The 22,418-nt window shown below is 42.2% G+C and overlaps 1 protein-coding gene across 1 annotated transcript in view; it reads left to right on the forward strand.

Annotated features, from left to right (window-relative positions):
* LOC149451006 (vomeronasal type-2 receptor 26-like) overlaps positions 1 to 22,418 on the forward strand; it is a 50,486-nt gene that overhangs the window by 885 nt on the left and 27,183 nt on the right. Inside the window, exon 2 of the mRNA XM_089691149.1 lies at positions 15,346 to 15,637. Within this exon, the coding sequence (XP_089547275.1) occupies positions 15,346 to 15,637 (292 nt within the window). The remainder of the gene's footprint in view (positions 1 to 15,345; positions 15,638 to 22,418) is intronic.

The raw sequence follows: 22,418 nt of genomic DNA on the forward strand, positions 1-22,418 counted from the left end.
AGTTGCTTGCCACAGTGGAGCCATACATCCTTTTCTTTACAAACAAAGTGATACCCAGGTCCCTATGGCATTTTGTCTTCAAGGTATCCTCAGTCTTTCATCTAGCAAATGAATATGTACTTACATGCTTCCCAGCATATATAGAATTTTATCTGCATAGGCATGACATACCTAGGGTCCTCAGCACTTATCTTCAGGCCACTTTCTCATTTAGGTCCTCAGAGAGATGGTTTATTTTGCCAGTTGGCTGATCCAAAGGGAAGAAAACAGCAGCAAGGACCTTGTCATCCTGAATTGTCAAGATCATAGATGATCCAGAGGGCAAACAGGGAGGTTTTTCAAGACCCTCTGGAGGTGGTAAAGGCTCACTCAAATAGATCCATCTCTGCATCGTTAGCAGCACATGCAAGAGTGTCTATGAAGATCATATGCAGAGTAGCAAGTTGGTCATTGCAGCACACCTTCAGCAGTGTGGACTTCAGCAGTAAAACTATACAAGCTCCTATGTCCAATATTAATAATGCATGTTGGCATCAGGAAAATAGAAAAATATATCAGATATTTACTGCATGTAGCTATAATCCCCTGGAAATACTCAGGTCAACCTTGTTTGTTCAGAGACTGCTCTGCCCAGATACCAGTTCCAGAGCACACCAACAAACTCAGGATCAGTCTAGGGGTGTCTTTTGGAAAATTTATTGTTGCACTTGTGCACAGGCAGGTAGAGGGATGAGGAAGTAGGATAATCATTCAGGCATTAGAGGACAGATTCTCAGGCAAAGTCCTTCAGTAGCAGTCATAAGCATTTCTGGAGGTAGAGGGGACAACCAGCTTGTCTGAGACTGTAACAGCAGACACAGTCCTTGTACCAACCCCTGGCATCCAATCCTCAAAGCACAGGCACACCTGGATATCTAGGCAAAAGGCCCTGTTCACAATATCCAGAGTCAGCTCCCCAGCCAGCTTCACTGAAACACTTTTCATTGAAATGGATCCTTCTCCAGCCCAACTTCCCAAGGTAGTGTTCTTTAGCAAAGTTCTTTAAGCACAGATTCCTCTAGGCCCCTAGCCAAGCTCATGCTGAGGCCTAATAGCAAAAGCTCTTTAGTACGACATAGGCTGTCTCCCAGAGAGAGAGGCCCCAGGGGAAAGAGCTCTGAACAGACCTTCCCAAACATTTATTTTCCCCAGCCACACCTTCTGGGCCTACATCCCTGGAATTGGTTAAGGTCATATAAATATTCATAACCCAGTGACAAACCTTCCTACTTTATTTCTGGAAGCTTCTTCCAGAGTTAAGCAGGAGTAATTAACCATCAGGCGTAGGGAAAACTGACCAGACCTGGAAAATAAATTGCTTCTCAGCTGGGTACAGAAAAGACAAAATGTAAATGTATACATCCTAGGGCAGGGGTGCTATGCATAATTTTTCTTTCCTGCCACAGAACTTTCTTTCCTGCTAAAAGAGAAGTAGTGATCCACTCCCCCTATTTATACTTACCTAGGTGGATGCAGCATCGGTCCAATGCTGAATCTGCCCCCCGCTGGATCTAAGTGTAAGAACTCAGAGATCACATGACCGCTGATCGCTGAGTTCTCATAGCTGCTCTAAGCAGAGAGATGTTACTGTTAGTCACCACTGTCTGCTCTGCCACCCCCAGCACTCATTTGAGCATTGAGCTGTGCAGGGGGAGGGAGCAGCTGGCTCAGCCTCTCAGCACTTCGCTGAGAGGCTGAGCCAGGTGCCACTCCAGACTCTGGGGTGGATCCCAACTTTAAAGTCGGGATCTGTCCTTGGCCTGGACCAGCTGGGTGACGTCAGCAGACTTCAGTCTGCTGTCAGCTGAAAACGGGTCACAGGAGTGCAGAACAAACTGCACTCCCTTGATCCACTGGAGAAGTACAGAAAAAAGAGCTTTGGCTGTACTTCTCCTTTAAATCCATGGCAGAATACGGACCTTCCCTCAGTCTTGTTATTTTTACAGAGAATGTGGTGGGTCTTTCCTTCTTTTCTTTTATAAATGTAAACTGGTCCTGTGGGTGGAGATAGAAGTGGGACTCTATCATAGGTACTGTATGTTGCCATAGATTGATGTCAGAAAAGGAAAATTAAGGTAAGTATTTGATACAATTTTCCATTTTTTTTGTCTTTGTCCCTGTTGGAGATCCATCCCCTCACTTCCAGCAGGAACTCTCCCCAATAAATAATTTCAATATTCTCATTGCCTGGATTAGGCTTAGAAGTGACAGGTGCTGCAGCAACAACCAGCTAGAGACTAGAGACATCCCAGGTCAATATACTGTACATCTTTGCTAGCATACCACAGATTAACAAGTACCATCTCAATTTTGTATTGTAGAATGATCTCTGCACAACGGACACAGTGCAATGTTTCAGAGCCACTCAGGACCCCTTCATCAGGCATGTGATGTCTGACGAAGGGGTCCTGCGTGGATCTGAAATGTTGCGCTCTGTCCATTGTGTTGTGAAAATGTGATGGTGGGAAGGAACAGATCCCATCAGGACCATACTGCCCAGGGGGTCACAGGGAAACCATAAACGCGACCAATCGATGAGCCCATATAGCCTTGGCAAGAGTCCTAGCGTCAGAGCATTCTCTGTCACTAGGGGGCTCCCCAATCTATCCCGTTCAGACTCCCGGCTTTTAAACCATTTTCCTGGCAGCTTTCCCGAAGTGGGTGGGCGCCACACCCACTCTAGGAGGAGCTAGCAGAAATCACGCTTGGCCACCGTATTGATTCAACATCATTATCTAAAAAAGTCACACTTTTTGCTTCAGATCAGCTTCTTATCTACCCTAAACGTCTTCTCATCTACGCTAAACTTAAAGATTTATAACTTCCCAAGCAAATAGACATCTTTAAACAGGTTCTTATCTACTAATGTGACATTACTAGATGTCATAAACACGTTCAATCCCATAAACAAGTTCTTAACTTGCTCTAAGCAGAATATCTTGTGGCTCTGTTCCTTTAACTTAGAGAAATTACATCAGTCACTTCTCGTGCTCCTGGCATTCGGGTAACAATGCTTTATTGTAAAAATTACCCAAGAAACAAAGGGTCCAAGGCCAACACATTTCATGGGCATTACATCCACCCTTCAAGGAATGTTGTTAAATTATTATTATTATACAGTATTTATAAAGCGCCAATAGTTTGCTCAGCGCTGTACATTACAATGGGGGACAGTACATGCGACAGTACAATAACAATATAATGTGATACACGAGGGTTCAAGGGCCCTGCTCCTTGGAGCTTACAATCTAGGACTTTCTATGTAATGCTTGAAATTACAGTAGTTTTGTTGCCAATAGGTGCTTTTAGTTTGATATATATTTATTTTAACTCTGACTTTGAACTGTAAATGTAACTTTATTTTTTACATAGTGTGAGCTATTCTACAATCAAATGTTTTTCCACAATAAGTATCTTAAGCCTTTATAAGCCTCTCATCATCTCAGCTTTTGCCGACCTTTCATAAGCATTGCTCATAATCTATGCAGTGGTTAGTAATGTGCCTGGATCACAAGACAAAATGTTTAAGGAATACCTGATATTTCGCAGCAATGTACTTTTACATATGTTTTGGTTATTAATTTTTTGTGTCAAACCTTCTACTTGTGAGCTCCAGAGCTCTGCTCTTCAATGTCATCTTGTAATTACTAATTATACATTTGAGTACAAATATTCTCGGGATGGTGATGTGATTATAGGAGGAATTTTCACTGTAAATATGTGTGTATCACAATGGTACTTGCAAGGCAACGCTTTCTCTAGACAGATGTGTTCTGCGTAGGTAACATTTATAAAACATGTTATATCTTCAGAATGTACATTAAAAACAATGTCTAATGTAATCAGTTTGCTATAAAATCAGGCATGGATCGTGTAGGTAACTCTTTTGCAGTCAGAGTCATTTGCACATTTTTTTTTTAATATGAAAGATGAGCTTGCATCAAGTAAAGAGACACCAAACATGGCAAGTCTTAAATTTGTCCTTGGCCATGACATGGCAACAACATATAGTACCTAAAATTGTTCATAGAAGATGCTTTAAAAGCTCTTATGGGTCATCAATGTAGAGATAACCATGAATGGTGGCCCTAGAATTATTTTTGCGATGTGCATGGGGATACCTAACAGTTGAAGTGTAATCATCATTTTCAAAACATACATAGGTCCAACCGATGCATTTACATTGTAATATGCATGTACCTTGGGCAGAGGGGTTGAAAAAATGGTGTTTGGGATTTGGTCATTTTGAGGTAACTTTAATTTTTTATTTCTTTAACCTAACTGTATTGCTGTCACATAAGGGATGGCATATGAATCTACATTTGTTACAGCAAAAGAAAAAAATGTGACGCTTGCAATTTTCCCAGGTGGCCCTGATTTGGAGGGATTTGGAGACAAATTCCTCTTTCTATCTTTCATCCTTGGTCTGATGTAAATAAACATTAAAATGTGTATTTAAAGTGTTACTAAACCCTCAAAAGTACAATCAGTCTGTATATGCAGTAAAGCATGCTTGTTATACTCACTGTGGAAGCTAAGCGGTCAATCCTCTGCATTGTGTAAAAAGGCTGTTTGATCCTGACTTCTCTGATACTCCCCTTCTTCCAGTGTCCCCCTCTTATTTCCTGATAAGACATAAGTGTGGAGGCAATCTGCACATGCTCAGTTTAGTGTGTATTGCTAGAGAGTTTTTTTCTTGGGAGAGTGCATGTGATCAGCACAGGGTCCATCAGCACTGTCCAGACAGAGGTCAGGGGTTCTGCAACCTCCTGTAGCAAAAAGAAAACTCCTTCTACAAGCTTTAACCAGTGCTCTGCTGGACACTGAGAGAAGTCACAATTCTACTCTGACTGCTGATGAGAAAAGGTATTTATCAGTTTACAGTATATTTACTAAAATAATTGCATTTCCATGTTCTGTGTACTGTGAGAGACCAGATATAGTGAATGCAGGGTCCAGGGAGACCAGATATAGTGAATGCAGGGCCGGGGGAGACCAGATATAGTGAATGCAGGGTCCGGGGTGACCTGATATAGTGAATGCAGGGTCCGGGGAGACCAGATATAGTGAATGCAGGGCCGGGGGAGACCAGATATAGTGAATGCAGGGTCCGGGGTGACCTGATATAGTGAATGCAGGGTCCGGGGAGACCAGATATAGTGAATGCAGGGTCCGGGGAGACCAGATGTAGTGAATGCAGGGTCCGGGGAGACCAGATATAGTGAATACAGAGTCCTGGGGAGACCAGATATAGTGAATGCAGGGGCTGGGGAGACCAGATATAGTGAATGCAGAGTCCGGGGAGACCGGATATAGTGAATGCAGGGTCCGGGGAGACCAGATATAGTGAATGCAGGATCCGGGAGACCAGATATAGTGAATGCAGAGTCAGGGGACACCAGATATAGTGAATACAGAGTCCTGGGGAGACCAGATATAGTGAATGCAGGGGCTGGGGAGACCAGATATAGTGAATGCAGGGTCCGGGGAGACCAGACAGAGTGAACGCAGGGTCCGCGGAGACCAGATATAGTGAATGCAGAGTCTGGGGAGACCAGATATAGTGAATACAGAGTCCTGGGGAGACCAGATATAGTGAATGCAGGGTCCGGGGAGACCGGTTATAGTGAATGCAGGGTCTGGGGAGACCAGATATAGTGAATGCAGGGTCCGGGGAGACCAGATATAGTGAATGCAGGGTCCGGGGAGACCAGATATAGTGAATGCAGGGTCCGGGGAGACCGGATATAGTGAATGCAGGGACCGGGGAGACCAGATATAGTGAATGAAGGGTCTGGGGAGACCAGATATAGTGAATGCAGGGTCCGGGGAGACCGGTTATAGTGAATGCAGGGTCCGGGGAGACCAGATATAGTGAATGCAGGGTCCGGGGAGACCAGATATAGTGAATGCAGGGTCCGGGGAGACCAGATATAGTGAATGCAGGGTCCGGGGAGACCAGACAGAGTGAATGCAGGGTCCGGGGAGACCAGACAGAGTGAATGCAGGGTCCGGGGAGACCAGACAGAGTGAATGCAGGGTCCGGGGAGACCAGACAGAGTGAATGCAGGGTCCGGGGAGACCAGACAGAGTGAATGAAGGGTCCGGGGTTTAGTAACAATTTAACAAAAATACTGCTATATTAAATCTTTTCTCCAACATCTACTGTAAACAATTTTATTTGTTACTTTGAAAATTCAGTGTAGAGGAAAAAGTAATAAAGAAAAAAAGATTTTTTTGTAAAATAATTTTTTTTTCTGAACTGTGTAACTGGAGGTGTGGTAGGGGTAGGTCCTTTGTCCCTCTTTCAAATCTCAGAAAGTTGGGAGGTATGCAATTGTTACAAGCTGCACTTTGAGTTAATAAATGCATTTTAGTGAATGAAATCATTTTTGTGACATTGCACTCAGTTCAAAGCTTCGGTTTAGTTTAGTAAATTAAATACTTTTTTGTCTCAACATCAACATGAATAAAGCAATGAAGCAGCGGTCCTCAACCTTGCACCAGGGACTAGTGTCATGGCAGCCAGTTTTTCCAGGGAGCTGGGAGAAGTATTCACAGGGAGGCATTTGGCGATAGAATATTCACCATAACCCCCCTTTACAGCTTGGTCCCCCATTTATATCAGTGTCCACAGCCCCCCTTTACATCATAGCCCCCCTTTACATTATAGTACCCCTTTACAGTGCAGTCCCTTTTACAGCCCTTTGCCCTCCTGTGGATTTACCCCCCTTCCTGACCAGGCTATTTTTTGCTTTACGGGGCTACATTACCTTAACTGACAATTGCGCGGTCATGCAATGCTGCACCCAAATGAAATTTATATCCTTTTTTCCCCACGAATAGAGCTTTCTTTCAGTGGTATTTGATCGCCTGTGTGCTTTTTATTTTTTGCGCTAGAAAAATAAAGGTCTGACGATTTTGACAAGAAAACAATATTTTTGACTTTTTTGCTATAAAACATGTCCAGTAAAAAATTGTAAATATCAAATTTTGTCATACATTTAGGCCAAAATGTATTCTACTCCATGTCTTTGCTGAAAAAAATCCCAATATGTGTAAATTAGGTAGTCTTCATAATTTTATGCATAGCTCCCAACTTTCTGAGATGCGAACGAGATACCTATTAGCAAACGTATGTGGGCATAGGACACACCCCCTGCCACACCCCCTTAAAAGAAAATGACACAAAAAAAATTGTTGGTTAAACCCACAAGTAGTTTTTTGGCCGCTACTATTCCTTTATATTGGCTTTGGAAATATCCAAAAGACTTTTTGATAGAGAAATAGTGCATTTTATATACAACTACATAGAACAGACCAAAATGAGGGACAAATGAGGAGGAAAGAGGGACAGAGGGACTTTGTTCCAAATGAGAGACAGTCCCTCGAAATTAGGGACAGTTGGGAGCTATGATTTTATGTAAAATTGCAATATGGCAACCTGGAGGACTTATGTACTCATTTGATGTACAGAATGTCCCCAGAAATGTCATTTCCTGCTTGTGTGATTGGCTCACTGATTTTCCCAGAAATCTGCACTAAGATACAAGTGCCTTCTTTGGCACAAAAATGTCATTTTTGGCAAGATACTTCCAAGGGGTTAATCACTTCTAAAGGGATACTGGCACTGCAACTTTCCTCACTAGGACACTTCAGGTGCATCAGCTGATTATTAATGAAAGAAATTCACTCCCATTCATATTAACTGCACACAACAAACAACTTTTTCTTCAGAGCAAAGAGGTAGGAATCTGCAAAATGTTTGTTAACCTCCCTAGCGGTCTGATTATGTCCATATTTCTGTGCTTAAAGTGGTACATTTTTTTGCATGGCAATATGTCGTTTTTTTATTGTAGGCCTGTAATTCTTAGGAATAACTCACTGAAATCTGTCCGAACAAGAGTCTAGTAAACATTCCGGGTATGATAAAACTTGAAACACGAAATCATAAATTATAATATAATAAATAATCATAAAAATAATAATATAATAATAATAAAATTACTTCAATAATGTAATCAAAACCAAAAACACTGAAATTTGAAATAGAGCGCCAAGTTCGCACATCACTGAGCTCAGTCGCAAAATCGTTTTCAGTGTCTGATGAGGAATTTCCCCCACGAATCATTATCACTCAATTCTGCAAGTGGTTCTAATTTACTATCGCTGTTCTCTAGCCGGTCTAAAACCACTTTTGATCTAAAGGGACGCTTTTTGGACGCCATGGATGTTTCACAGTTTCCAGGCAGAAAGAACAGTAAAAATGCAGGCAGGGTGCCAGACAAAGCACTCGGGACAAAATGTATGTGAAATAGTTTGATATAGTCATGTTATACTATGTGATTTTAGTGTATTTGGTGAATGTCGCTTTTAAAATGTTTGACTTTCCCACCGGTTCCATCCCCCGTACGTCCCGTACGTCGCAGGGAACGAAACCCGGAAGACGGATGCCGGCATCGGCTGGAGGAGATGGCCGGGGACGCTGCAGGGGGGACATCGCAGGAGCGAAGGACAAGGTAAGTGCTGGAGGGATCCCGGAGAAACACTGCAGTGTATTCTTGAGTGTAGCTCTGGGTTACAGCTTTTGGTACTGAAAGTTATCCCCGATCTACACTCGGGAATACCGCCAGGGGAGCTAAATCCATGCAACATGCAACATAGAGGGGATTGTTTTTCCTCAACACAAATGGAGTTACGCTTACTGCATCCCCTGCAAAAGTCCCACAAAAACTTGTTAATCCTGCCATTGAAGTCCACATCGTGCAGCTTCCTGTGATAGGGGACAATGCTGTTAAACTGCTATTTAGTCAGAGCAGCTTTGCACCTTCATGTAAGCAGTGACTGCTTGCCCTACATTGGGATAAGAAGATGTTGCTTGGGATGTATTTTTTACTGCTTATCCCTAAGCCTGTAGCTGGTCATTCATTAGTTGGTCGGTTTTTGGTAGCTGCTATGCATTTTCATGATAGTCCTGAAGTTAAACTAAATAAAGGAAAACTCCACTTTTCCCCAAAAAATACTCCCTTGCATTGTGGTGCATTGTTTTTCTAAAAACAGTGCATGAACCGTTATTTGGGTGGCTTTAAAGAAGTGTAGCCAAAGCTTTTTTGGCCATACATCTCTAATGGATCACAGAAGTGCAGTTTGTTTTGCACTCCTGTGACCCTTTTCAGCCAACAGCCACCTAAAGCCCGTTGTCGGCTGACGTCATTTAGTCGGTCCTGGATCAGGAAAGATCCCGACCATATATTGTTGGGATCCACCCAAATAATTGGACCGGCACCTGGCTCAGCCTCTCAGCAATCCTCTGAAAGCCAGAGCCATCTCCTTTTGCTTTTTCCATAGCCCAGCACTCCAGTGAGCACTGGAGGGGAGAGCAGAGAGTCCCGGGTCTCTGCTCAGAGTGGAGGGGGAGAACTGAGCAATCAGCAGTGTTTGATCACTTAGTTCTCACTACAGAGCCAGCGGGGTACAGGTGTCATGTCGATGCTGCATCCATCTTGATGAGTATAATCATTTTCTTTGTTTGTTTTCTAAATCCCAAACTTCTCTTTTAAAGCAGTTCATGTTAACATGGGGCATAACACTAGTATTGTGTAGATAATTGTGAAGTGGAAGGAAAATGATAAATGTTTTTCAAAATTTTTTACAAATAAATATCTGAAAAATGGGGTGTGCATTTATATTCAGCCCCCTTTACTCTGATACCCTTAACTAAAACCTAGTGGGGCCAATTGACTTCAGAAGTCACCTAATTAGTTAATAGAGTCATCCTGTGTGTAATTTAATCTCAGTATAACTACATATGTTCTGTGAAGCCCTCAAAGGTGCGTTAGAGAACATTAGTGAGCAAACAGCATCATGAAGGCCAAGGAACACACCAGACAGGTTGGGGATAAAGTTGTGGAGAGGTTTGAAGCAGGGTTGGGTTATAAAAAAAAAAAACCAAGCTTTGAACATCTCACAGAGCACTGTTCAATCCATCATCTGAAAATGGAAAGAGTATGGCGCAACTGCAAACCTACCAAGACATGTCCATTCACCTAAACTGACAGACTGGGCAAGGAGAGCATTAATCAGAGAAGCAGCCAAGAGGCCCATGGGAACTCTGGAGAAGCTGCAGAGATCCACAGCTCAGGTGGGAGAATCTGTCCACAGGACAACTATTAGTCGTGCACTCCACAAATCTGACCTTTATGGAATAGTGGCAAGAAAAATAAATTTTTGAAAGAAAGCCTTAAGAAGTCCCGTTTCCAGTTTGCAAGAAGCCATGTGGGGGACACAGCGAACACGTGAAAGAAGGTGCTCTGGTCAGATGAGACCAAAATTGTACTTTTTGGCATAAAAACAAAACGCTTTGTGTGGTGGAAAATTAACACTGCACATCACCCTGAACACACCATCCCCACCATGAAACATGGTGATGGCAGGATCGTGTTGTGGGGATGCTTTTCTTCAGCAGGGACATGGAAGCTGGTCAGAGTTGATGGGAAGATGGATGGAGCCAAATACAGGGCAATCTTAGAAGAAAACCTGTTAGAGTCTGCAAAAGACTTGAGACTGGGGTGGAGGTTCACCTTCCAGCAGGACAACGACCCGAAACATCCAGCCAGAGCTACAATGGAATGGTTTAGATCAAAGCATATTCATGTGTTAGAATAGCCTAGTCAAAATCCAGACCTAAATCCAATGGAGAATCTGTGGCAAGACTTGAATATTGTTGTTCACAGACGCTCTCCATCCAATCTGACAGAGCTTAAGTTAATTTGCAAAGAAGAATGGGCAAAAATGTCCCTCTCTAGATGTAAAGAAAAATCTAAAATGATCCTACCAAGTACAGCTCAGTACCAAGTGTGGAAAGGGGAGGGTAGCACTCCTCAGAAATGAACACCACAAAGCTCTCATGTAAAATGTATGGATTTAGCTCATCGCATAACTCAAAGGGGATATTAAATCATATATCAAATCAAATATGAAATAATATGAATATATCAAATGAAAAAATTGAAATAAAAAATCCTCTGTACTGACAAATATCTTTAGCTAATACGGAATTTTATTAATTAATCAGTTAAAAATTAATGCACATTGGACATATAGATGCACACATTAAAAATGTCAAAGGTCATGTCTAGCAATCAGTAGGATATCTTGGATCAAAGTGATACATATATAAGGTAAATACCGTATTTTAATATTTATATAAATAGAATACCAATCAAAGCTGACAGCTCTCAAACCATTTACCTTTTATATGTATCACTTTGATCCACTTTTAACTGATTAATCAATAAAATTAAGTACTAGCTAAATATATTTGTCAGTACAGAGAATTTTTTGTTTATAATTTTTCATTTTTGATATATGAATTAATATCCCTTCATGTTGAGGTGTTGAGTTAAATCCATACCTTTTACATGAGAGCTTTTTGGTGTTCACTTTCTAGATGTGAAAAGCTGGTTGAGACATCCCCAAAAAGACTTGCAGCTGTAACTGCAGTGAAAGGGGGATCTACAAAGTATTGACTCCGGGGGGGCTGAATACAAATGCCGCCACACTTTTCAGATATTTATTTGTAAAAAATGTTGAAAATCATTTATCATTTTCCTTCCACTTCACAATTATGTGCCCATTTGTGTTGGTCTATCACATAAAATCCCCAAAAAATACATATAAGTTTTTGGTTGTAACATGACAAAACGTGTCAGCAGGGTGCAGCTGAACCTTTCACAATTTTCATTACCCTGTGGATGGTAGGGGGTGCTATGTGATTTCCTGATACCACCGCGGTGGCACACTTGAACATAATCAGGTACGCAAAGTTTGGACCTTGGTCTGAGAGTATCCTGTTGGGGCAACCGTCCTTAAACACCCTAATGAGGTGATGGCCCACACTAAGACCAGTAGCTCTAATAAGAAAGAGCTGTAGTTGTGGGGCATCTTTTTGATAGGCCAGAGATTACAGCGTAGGAGATTACCCATTTGCAGGCCTTGTAAACGTTCATATGTATACACCAGAAGAGCTTCAAAGCACCCACATAGGCTAATAAAGGTGCCAAAGTCAGTTTTGTTTAAGCATCTCAAAGGTCATGCTGCCATTGAGCTTGGATAGAAGGCAAAGAACCGCCTTTCTTCTGGGTGGCGTGACCGCTCAGCAGCTGGGTAAGTGAGGCAGCTATCCAGGCAAACTTTGAAATAAACCTTCGGTAGTAGCCCACCAGTCCCAGAAAGGAGTAACAGTCTTAGGGGTGTGCCAGTCCTGCACCACCTGTACCTCAGCTGGGTCTGGGGAAACTCTACCAGATTCTATGACATGAAGTACTGGACCCGTTGCCTCATTAGGTGGCATTTACAGGTGAACACCAGGTCCAGGTGCTTGATGTCATTTTCAAAGGATTTGGAGAAGATTATGATATCATTCAAGTAAACTAGCACAGTCTCAAAGTTGAAGTCCCCAATCATCTCTCCATTAGGCACTGTAACGTGCTGGGGGCATTGCTCAGGCAAAAGGGCATATGGTTACATTCAAACAGTCCCAGGGGTGTGACAAAGGCAGTTTTTTTATGATCTTGATCTCTTACTAGAACATGCCAGCAGCCACTTGCCAAGTTAAGGGTGGAGAAGTATTTGGCTTGACCCAATGCCATAAGTAACTCCTTTACCCGGGGTAACGAGTAAGCATCCCAATGAGTGCAGGTGTTTAATTTTGGTAGTCTATGCAAAACTGAAGACTCATCTTATTTTTACACTAGAATCACTGGAGCAGCCACAGGCTACAACTCTCTCAAATCACCCAACTCTGTAGCATGCAACTAGCCACTCCTCTGGCACCACTGCTTCCGTGTGGGGCTCTGCCATTACTGTGGCTCCTTGGAGTTTCTTATGAGCCCCAATGGGAAGAGACCAGACTACCTCTTGGAGGGGTGCCAGGAGTAGTATTTGCTTGGGCAGCGTGCAAACGATTCCCAGTGGTTCAGGTGTTTCCTTGCTGCCTTCTGATGGGCTCTGTAGTCCAGTACATTGAGCCACACATTCAGCATGTTTCTATTCTTTCTTCACTAGTCTAGAACCTCTACCTGCTGTTAATCACAGTCCCTGTCAGATGGATGACCTGTCCCTACACTACCCACATGCAAAATGTGCACCAAGCCTGGGAGCTAGGGTCTTAAATAGTCTCTGCCTGACCCAAGATGGCTGCCAGAATCACATGGAGCAGCAGCTTCCAATTGGATAGCTTCCCAGTGACCCAGGAAACCATACAGGAATTATGTTCCTCTTGACTTCCTCTCCCCCTACGATGCCACTGCATTTGAGTGTCATCTGCAATGGAAAAAGTAGACTGCACCTGCCTACAATATTGCTCCCTTCCACCAAGTGTTAGCATGTGGAAACTGCATTCATAGTATCCTTCCACACAGAAAGATAATGTCTTTTATTTTCCAGTGACACCTGTTCTTGCACTGACTATAGAAACATTTTGAGATTTATTGCGTTGAGTGCAGATTCTCTCCACTGGCTCTATTGCATGCTTTACATGATACACTCCACTTGTTTTTTCTCGAAAGCAAGACAAGAAGCTGCTCTATACTTTGCAATACCTGACACACTGTGGTCCAGGCCAGGTCCCTAGACAAGTTATGGTACTTTGCGGGCCCTAGTATAGGAACCCTGCCACCTTCAAGAGCAAACCATACAGCCACCAGTGTGCCCCTTTGATGGAACCTCCATCACCGGATCCCACTGCCTCCTCTCCCAAGCTGGCTGCTTCTCCTTACCTTTTCTTCTTACTCTTCATCACCCAGAAAGTTAATATGAAGGTGTACACTTCATTCGCTGTTCCCATTCACTGTAGGCTCACACTCTCACCGCCTTCACCCTAAGTAAACCAGACTAGTCATTGTTACTAAATAAAAATTTCCTTTACGTGAATAAAAAGATATTGAGCTAACAGTTCTAAAACATCTCCATATTACAGCTCTCCAAAAGTTACATTAGCAAGGCATTGGTCATCATACATGGCAGTACGCTTTCTCTTTTTAAAGCAGAACTTTACTCATAACAACTTGATAAAAAATAATGTTCTTTAGCAAGGAACATACATTTCACTTTAATAATTATGCCGCCAAAATTAGTGTGTGCCTCCAGCATGGTGCCTGTTTATTCTTGCCGGAGATTGCCATTTTGTTAAAGCCCAGAGCCTCTGAACAGCAATAAATCTTTAGGCTGTCAGAGGATTGGCCTCTACAAATTTTGCACAATAGAGAGCAAATGAGCATGTGCAAAGCAAAGTGACACAGTGCATTACTGGATTTTGACCAGAATAAGTACTTATTTTTAATGTCTTACATAGCTGTACTTACCTGCAAAAGGGGCCAACTGAGGTGATCTAGCAGGACTTAATTATCTGACTAAAGTTCAAATCTAAATTATATGCTTCTATAAGGCTGAATGTGGGCCTTGTACTTTACATTTTAGATCGTGATAATTTCCAACCAGTAGTAGTATGGTTTCAACATTTAGTTACATTTTAGGGTCCCACTAAGAAGTAACCTCACTCTTCGTGCAACAATACATCCCTTCGTGTATGGTCTTTTTAACTGTGTCGGTAAGAAAGGTATAAGTTGCTGCTGAACCAACCCGGTCCATGTTAGGGGATCTATCACTAAGCACTGGTGGGTGGAGTGAATTGCACCAGGGGCCAGTGGAGCAGTATTGGCTCAGGCTGTCATTTACACCTAACATGGATCAGGATGGTTGAGCGGCATCTCATGCATTTCTTACTGACACTCTGGATGTGTGATACTGGATACCAGCACCCTCCTTCCTGAGCACCAGCTGAGAACCACACCATAATATACTCTTGCTCAGAGTGGCGTTGAAAATTTTGATTGGCCTTTCCAACTCCCATGACCACGAGAACCATCGGCCCAATCCCTATCTCTAAATATATATTGCCACTACAGAAAGCACCCCATGACAAAAAGAGTTGACCCACCACAGCACAATAACTCATGTATAAAGTGTTCTTAACCCCATGAGTACAGGAAAATAACATTTTAGGTACTTTCCCACAAGTGGCACTGGCTGTATGCATATACTGTACTGTATGTGGTTAAAACACACCTTTATGCTTCCAGATATAGTATATGCATGCACTACGAGTTAAGAGGTTAATAATGAAACTAATCACTGAAACTGTTTTTTGAAAAAGAAATAAAAACACTTAAATATGATATACTCTGCATATATATGTATACAACTTTGAAATGATGGTAACCAGTATGATGCTTTGATATTTTACAGTGTCAGTAGTAGAGAATTTACACACCTTCTTGCTTTAATATTTGCCATTGATGAGATAAACAAGGACCCGGATATTTTGCCCAATGTGACTCTGGGATATCATGTGTACGATTCTTGTGGAAGTGTGAATAAAGCCTTAAAAGATGTTCTGCAGATACTGTGTGGACACACAATGACAGCTCCTAATTATTCCTGTATAAAAGCTGGGACAGTGGCCGGATTTATCGGTGACCTCCAATCTGTGACAACATTACGAATAGCACAATTATTAGGTTTATATGGATATACTCTGGTAAGTAAAGGCTATTATCTACAAGAAATACTGTATATATTATAGAAACTAAAGGATATGAAGACCCCAGCCATGAACGTTCTCCCTTTCATTCTGTTAAATTGTTAAATACTTGCAGTCATGGCCAAAAACACCTCTGCATTGCTATCAGATAACACACCACTTTGCCCAGAAAATTGTTGCAATTTAGGCATTCTCATGCTTATTTCTTTTGTTGGTATTGGTATGACACAAAAAAAGTGGAGAAACAAAAAGCCAAATTTAACACATTCCATGCAAAACCCCCAAAAATGGACTGGATAACATCATTGCCGCAATCAATTTAATAGTTGATAGCACACTCCTTGGAAAGAATTATTGAAATCAATTGCTTCCTGTAACCATAAATGAGTCTCTTACATGGAAACATACAAAAAAAGACCAAGTGGTCCATTAAGTTTTTTTTTTTGGGGGGGGTTTGCATTTGTGTTTTTTTTTGGTCAACTTTTTTTTTAGATCTATGCTTGTTCCTCGCATTTACTGTTGACTGACTCACTACCTCTGTTGGAAGTTTATTCCAAGCATCAACTACTCTTTCTCTTTCAGTAAAATAGTACTTTCTGAGATTAATTTTGAACTTTCCTCCAGTTAGTCTAAGGTCATATCCCCGTGTTTTTGATTTTGGTTTTGTGTTGAAAATACTGCCCTCCTGAACCTTATTCACCTCCAGGGGCGCGGACTGACCATTTCGGTACTCGGGCACTGCCTGAGGGCCCAGGGTCAGTAGGGGGCCTAATGAGATGCCCCTGGTACCTTTCATAGGCTTTTTTGGGTGTGGTTTGAGTGTGGGTGAGGACACAGGGGCCCCATGATCCCCTGTTGTCCAGGGGCCCCATGAGTTGTCAGTCCGCCCCTGTTCACCCCCTTGATGTATTTAAAGGTTTCATGCATGTCTCCCCTTTCCCTTCTTTCCTCCAGACTGTAGATGTTAAGTTCCAGAAGTCACTCTTGATATGTTTTATCCCCCAGACCTTTCATCATTTTTGTTACCTGTCTCTGGACTCATTCTATCTCATCAATACTTTTATGTAAGTGAGATCTCCAGAACTGGACACAGTATTCTAAATGAGGTCTAACTAAAGATCTATATAGGGGAAACAGGACCTCCTTCCTCCTGCTAGTGACCCCTCTAGTGATATAAAGATCTATATAGAAGAATTAGGACCTCCTTCCTCCTGCTGGTGACCCCTCTAGTGACACATACTAGAAATCTATTCACTTTCTCCACTGCATGGTCACACTGTTTGCTGTTTTTGCAATCATCTGAAATAAGTATCCCCAAGTACTTTTTCTCTGAAGTGCTGGCCAACACTGTACCCCCAATGTTATACTCTCTCAAGGGATTCTTTTTCCCTAGGTGCATTATTTTACATTTAGAAACATTGAACTGCAATTTCCACTTCTTTGATCAATCTTCCAGCAATGCCAAATCATGTTCTATGTTACAAACACCTCCAGGGATATCAACCCTATTGCACACCTTTGTGTCATCAGCAAAAAAGACATACCTTACCCAACAACCCTTTAGTTATATCACTTACATATACATTAAATAGAATAGGACCTAGTACAGAGCCTTGTGGCACACCACTAGTGACTGGTCTCTGTTCCGAATGGACCCCATTTACAACCACACTCTGATATCTATCCTTTAGCCAACTTCATATCCACTGACCCACCCAAGGGCTAAGTCCTAGCTTGTACAACCTTTGTATAAGATCATTACGTGGAACTGTATCAAATGCCTTCCTGAAATCAAGATATGCTATGTCCACAGCACCACTGTTTTTTCCTTTTTTTTTTGTTTCATACCAATACAAACAAAGAAAATAAACATGAGAACGCCTAAAGATTTTAATTGCAACAATTTTCTGGGCGAATTGATGCATTATTTGACAGAAATGCAGGGGTGATATTATTTTTGACTGTAAGTTAAAATATTTAGTTATAGCTGTTTAGTAAGTGCACATAACTGTTCATCCTGCTTGTGTCTGGTGCTCTCTATACTATTATCACAGGCAGTGAGATATCTCATCCTTGGCCAGTTGTTCTGTGAGCTCTAAAACCCCTCTTTTCTGTCTTATGGAGATGAATGGAGAGGAATGTGTTTGGTAGTCCTAACACATGTCATGTCCTTGAGTAGCAATGCTCCTCCATAGGTACAGTATGGTGAACAAACCCCCCCCCCCCCAAACAAACTAACATAGCCACCACTTCTACAGACTGTTAAGATGCAAGTAGTTAATTTTGGTTCTTATTATGAAAATCCACAGTTCTGAATATTCCCACTCTGAACTTTTATGTGACTATTTGTATTTTATTCAATGCATGTCTATATTCACAAAAATAACCTTAAAGAGGAATTTTATTATATTATCCATATAACACAAACATACATATATATATATATATATATACTAACATTTGGGGATGTTTAGCTCAGTGGTAGAGGCGTTTGCAAGTGAGTTCACGCCAGTCAGAAACTATTTTTCCGGACTTGGTAGCCCACTTTTATTAAAAGAAAAAAAAAGGAAAGTCCAAAACACAATGTTTCCCACGCAGGGGCTCTTCAGCAATATATACACAATCCAAATGAAAATGCTAGCCCACGTGGCTACTCATCAGCAGCACTGCTGATATAGGTCCCTCTGACCACCAGCTCTTCCAGGCACACAACTTAGATATTCTCAGTCACAGCCTAGTCCTCAGGCTGTTAACCATCTCTTGCAGACATTCCTACTCCTGCTGCCACATGCAGCCTCTCTGACTCCTGTAGGAGACCTTCTGTCTCTCTTGGTTGAAGCCCTGAGGTATTCCTAAACCTCCAGTACAAGGCCTCTGTGCACCTGGGCACACACCCTGCTGTTCCTCCACAAAACCCAGACACTGGGTTGGAGATTTTGTCCTGCCCAAGACACTAAGGAATCTCCAAACTACGGAGCCCCTTCCAGGAATACCAAAACCTGGAGAAAGCTGCAAAAGCAATTTTCTCCACTCAACAGCTATACTCCATAGTCCTGCACACCCTGTGTCTTTTAATTGACAAATTTCACAGTGACAGAGTCTTGCCCTGTCACAATATAATATAATATAATATTATATATATATATATATATATATACTGTATATATACACTATATTGCCAAAAGTATTGGTCGGCCTGCCTTTACATGCACATGAACTTTAATGGCATCCCAGTCTTAGTCTGTAGGGTTCAATATTGAGTTGGCCCATACTTTGCAGTTAGAACAGATTCAGCTCTTTTGGGAAGGCTGTCCACAAGGTTTAGGAAGGTGTCTATGGGAATGTTTGACCATTCTTCCAGAAGCGCATTTGTGAGGTCAGGCACTGATGTCGGGGGAGGAGGTCTGGCTCACAGTCTCCGCTCTAAGACATCCTAAGGTGTTCTCTCGGGTTGAGATCAGGACTCTGTGCAGGCCAGTCAAGTTCCTCCACCCCAAACTTGCTCATCCATGACTTTATGGACCTTGCTTTGTGCACTGGTGTGCAGTCATGTTGGAACTGGAAGGGGCCATCCTCAAACTCTTCCCACAAAGTTGGGAGCATGAAATTGTCCAAAATGTCTTGGTATACTGACACCTTAAGAGTTTCCTCTGGAACTAAGGGGCCAAGACCAACCCATGAAAAACAACCCCACACCATAATCCTCCCTCCACCAAACTTTACACTTGGCACAATGCAGTCAGGCAAGTACCGTTCTCCTGGCAACCGCCAAACGCAGACACCTATTGGATTGCCAGACAGAGAAGCATGATTCATCACTCCAGAGAACACATATCCACTGCTCTAGAGTCCAGTCACGGCGTGCTTTACACCACTACATGCAATGCTTTTCCTTGCACTTGGTTTTTAAGGCTTGGATGCAGCTGCCTGGCCATGGAAACCCATTCCATGAAGCTCTCTATGCACTGTTGTTGTACTAATCTGAAGGCCACACAAAGTTTGGAGGTCTAAAGTTATTGACTCTGCAGACAGTTGGTGACTTCTGTGCACTGTACACTTCAGCATGTGCTGACCCCGCTCTGTCATTTTCCTGTTGTTCCCAGTTGCTTCCACTTTGTTATAATACCACTAACAGTTGACTGTGGAATATTTAGTAGCCAGGAAATGTAATGGATGGACTTATTGCACAGGTGGCAACCTATCACGGGACCACTGTTGAATTCACTGAGCTCCTAAGAGTGACCCATTCTTTCACAAATGTTTGTAGAAGCAGTCTGCATGCCTAGGTGCTTGCTATACATCTGTGGCCATGGAGGTGATTAAAATCAAATGATATGGAAGGATTTCCCAATACTTTTGGCAATATAGTGTATGTAAATATACATATAAAGTATATACAGTATCTCCCGGAAGTGAGATAACGACCCCAAACACACCTCCAAGAGGACCACTGCCTCTGCTAAAGAAGCTGAGGGTGAAGGTGATGGACTGGCCAAGCATGTCTCCAGACCTAAACCCTATTGAGCATCTGTGGCGCATCCTCAAACGGAAGGTGGGGGAGCGCAAGGTCTCTAACATTCACCAGCTCCGTGATGTCATCATGGAGGAGGGGAAGAGGACTCCAGTGGCAACCTGTGAAGCTCTGGTGAACTCCATGCCCAAGAGGATTAAGGCAGTGCTGGAAAATAATGGTGGCAAAACAAAATATTGACACTTTGGGCCCAAGTTGGACATTTTCATTTAGGGGTGTACTCACTTTTGTTGCCAGCGGTTTAGACATTAATGGCTGTGTGTTGAGTTATTTTGAGGGGACAGCAAATTTACATGTTATACAAGCTGTACACTCAGTACTTTACATTGTAGTAAAGTGTCATTTCTTCAGTGTTCTCACATGAAAAGATATAATAAAATATTTCCAAAAATGTGAGGGGTGTACTCACTTGTATGAGATAATATCAATATATATACATATATATATATATATATACACACACACACATGTGTAGCCAGGTGGTTGGCTAAAAATGAGAGTGAGAGTAACAGTGGCTGCAGCTACACTCTGTAGCTGCTGCCCTGTGGTGCTGGACTGGTTAACAGCTATTTCAGCAACAGGGGGGAGCTGCTGAACAGGAGGCTTTTAGTAGACTGAGGAAAGCAGCAATGTACTGTGGGAACTGTAGACCTTAGGAGAGACTCTACTATGTAATAAAGCTTTTGAACTACACTTCTTACAGAATAGTCTGGTTTGCAGTTAGGGAAGCCAGAGAGTGCACATTGCTGTCCAGTGTACACCACCACTGCTGCATAATGGTGGCCTTAGTGTGATTCGGAGTGTTGATTTTGGTGGTGCCAACAGATAGAGTCACCTGGGTAGAGAGCAGAGAGTGCACTAATGGCTGTGCATGACTGGATGGTGAGCTGCAACATTGTTGAGACTAGTGACCTGCTGCTGTGAGGATATACTGTCTGCTGCTAGAGATACTGAGACCTGTAGAAACTGACCATACAGCCATCTAGTAGCCTTATTGCTGCCTGTAGGCTTCTCTGAGACTAATCTCATGTGTGCCAATAGTACAACTGGGCCCCAACTCGAGCCGGCTGGAGAGTTAGGACTAAAGACTGTCGCTTTGCAGCTCCTACACATAGACCTTTACCTATTGCCTATGCTAAGAGGTAACTCTTGCGCCATTCTCCTAGAGTGCGCTCTAGACTAATTATAGTATTATTATTCACATTCCAATGCTTACATGCAATGTTTACTGCTAACTTTTCTGATTTATGTGTTAATTCCAGTATAGTGGTACAGAACTCTATTCTATATTACCTTGACATAGGGAGTACAATGTCTAGCGGAATGTGCCTGAACCTACCTTCTATGTGTTCTTATATGTTCAAACCACCATTCTTTTTAACACATATCAATACAGTTGAGTTTATTTACCAATAATTGTGTCTATTTCCTGGTACTAATTCACAGCCAAGTTAAAGGTATCTATACTTGTGTTCTTATAAGTGCTTGCAGTAACTTTCATTCAACTAGGTGTGTCAAAAGAGCTGAGTTTGTTCTTGGAGTCAAGATGCAGAATGAAGAACCATAAATACCAAGCAGCACCTGCGGGGGTAGCACTACATACTTTACAGTATATGTACAGTATACTTTTGATCTTATACTGACTTTTGATCCTAAGAGAAAGTTTTAAGAACATTCGACCAAAACAGGAAATCCTAAAATTCTGTACAATGTGAGTTGCAGGCTCATTCGTGAAGTTCAATGAATGATCCAAACCTTCACCTACAGCAGGAACTGAAACTTTTAGTATCTGTATTTCTACCACTGCTAAATGTAAAAATATCCTGCTGAGGGCTAATTTTTGTCAGGGAGCTAATACCTGTGGAGGTCCTAACAACCAGTGACTAATGTCCACGCGGACCAGTGACTCATGCCCACCCAGCACATTCAGCTGTCAGCTGGTGATTGAAGTGAGAGATGAATGTAAATGAAGGCTCAAGGACAGTGTGAAAAAAATGGCTTGGGTCCCCACAAATTTCTTGACAGGCCCTCGAGGTCTGGTATGATTTTAGGGGGAACCCCACAAAAAAAAAAACAGTATGGCTTCTCCCCAAATTTCATGCCAGGCTCTTTAGTTCTTGTATGCAGTTTAAAGGGACCCTACAAAAAAAAGTCACGCTGTCCTTCCTTAATTGCATACCTTTTGGATTTGGTATGGATTTTAGAGGGGAATCCCCCAAAAAAACAAGAAAAAAACACTACCATTTC

Source organism: Staurois parvus, unplaced genomic scaffold, assembly GCF_062004578.1.
Source record: "Staurois parvus isolate SC_StPar_1 unplaced genomic scaffold, SC_StPar_1.0 ptg000552l, whole genome shotgun sequence".
In the NCBI taxonomy this organism is placed as follows: Eukaryota; Metazoa; Chordata; class Amphibia; order Anura; family Ranidae; genus Staurois; species Staurois parvus.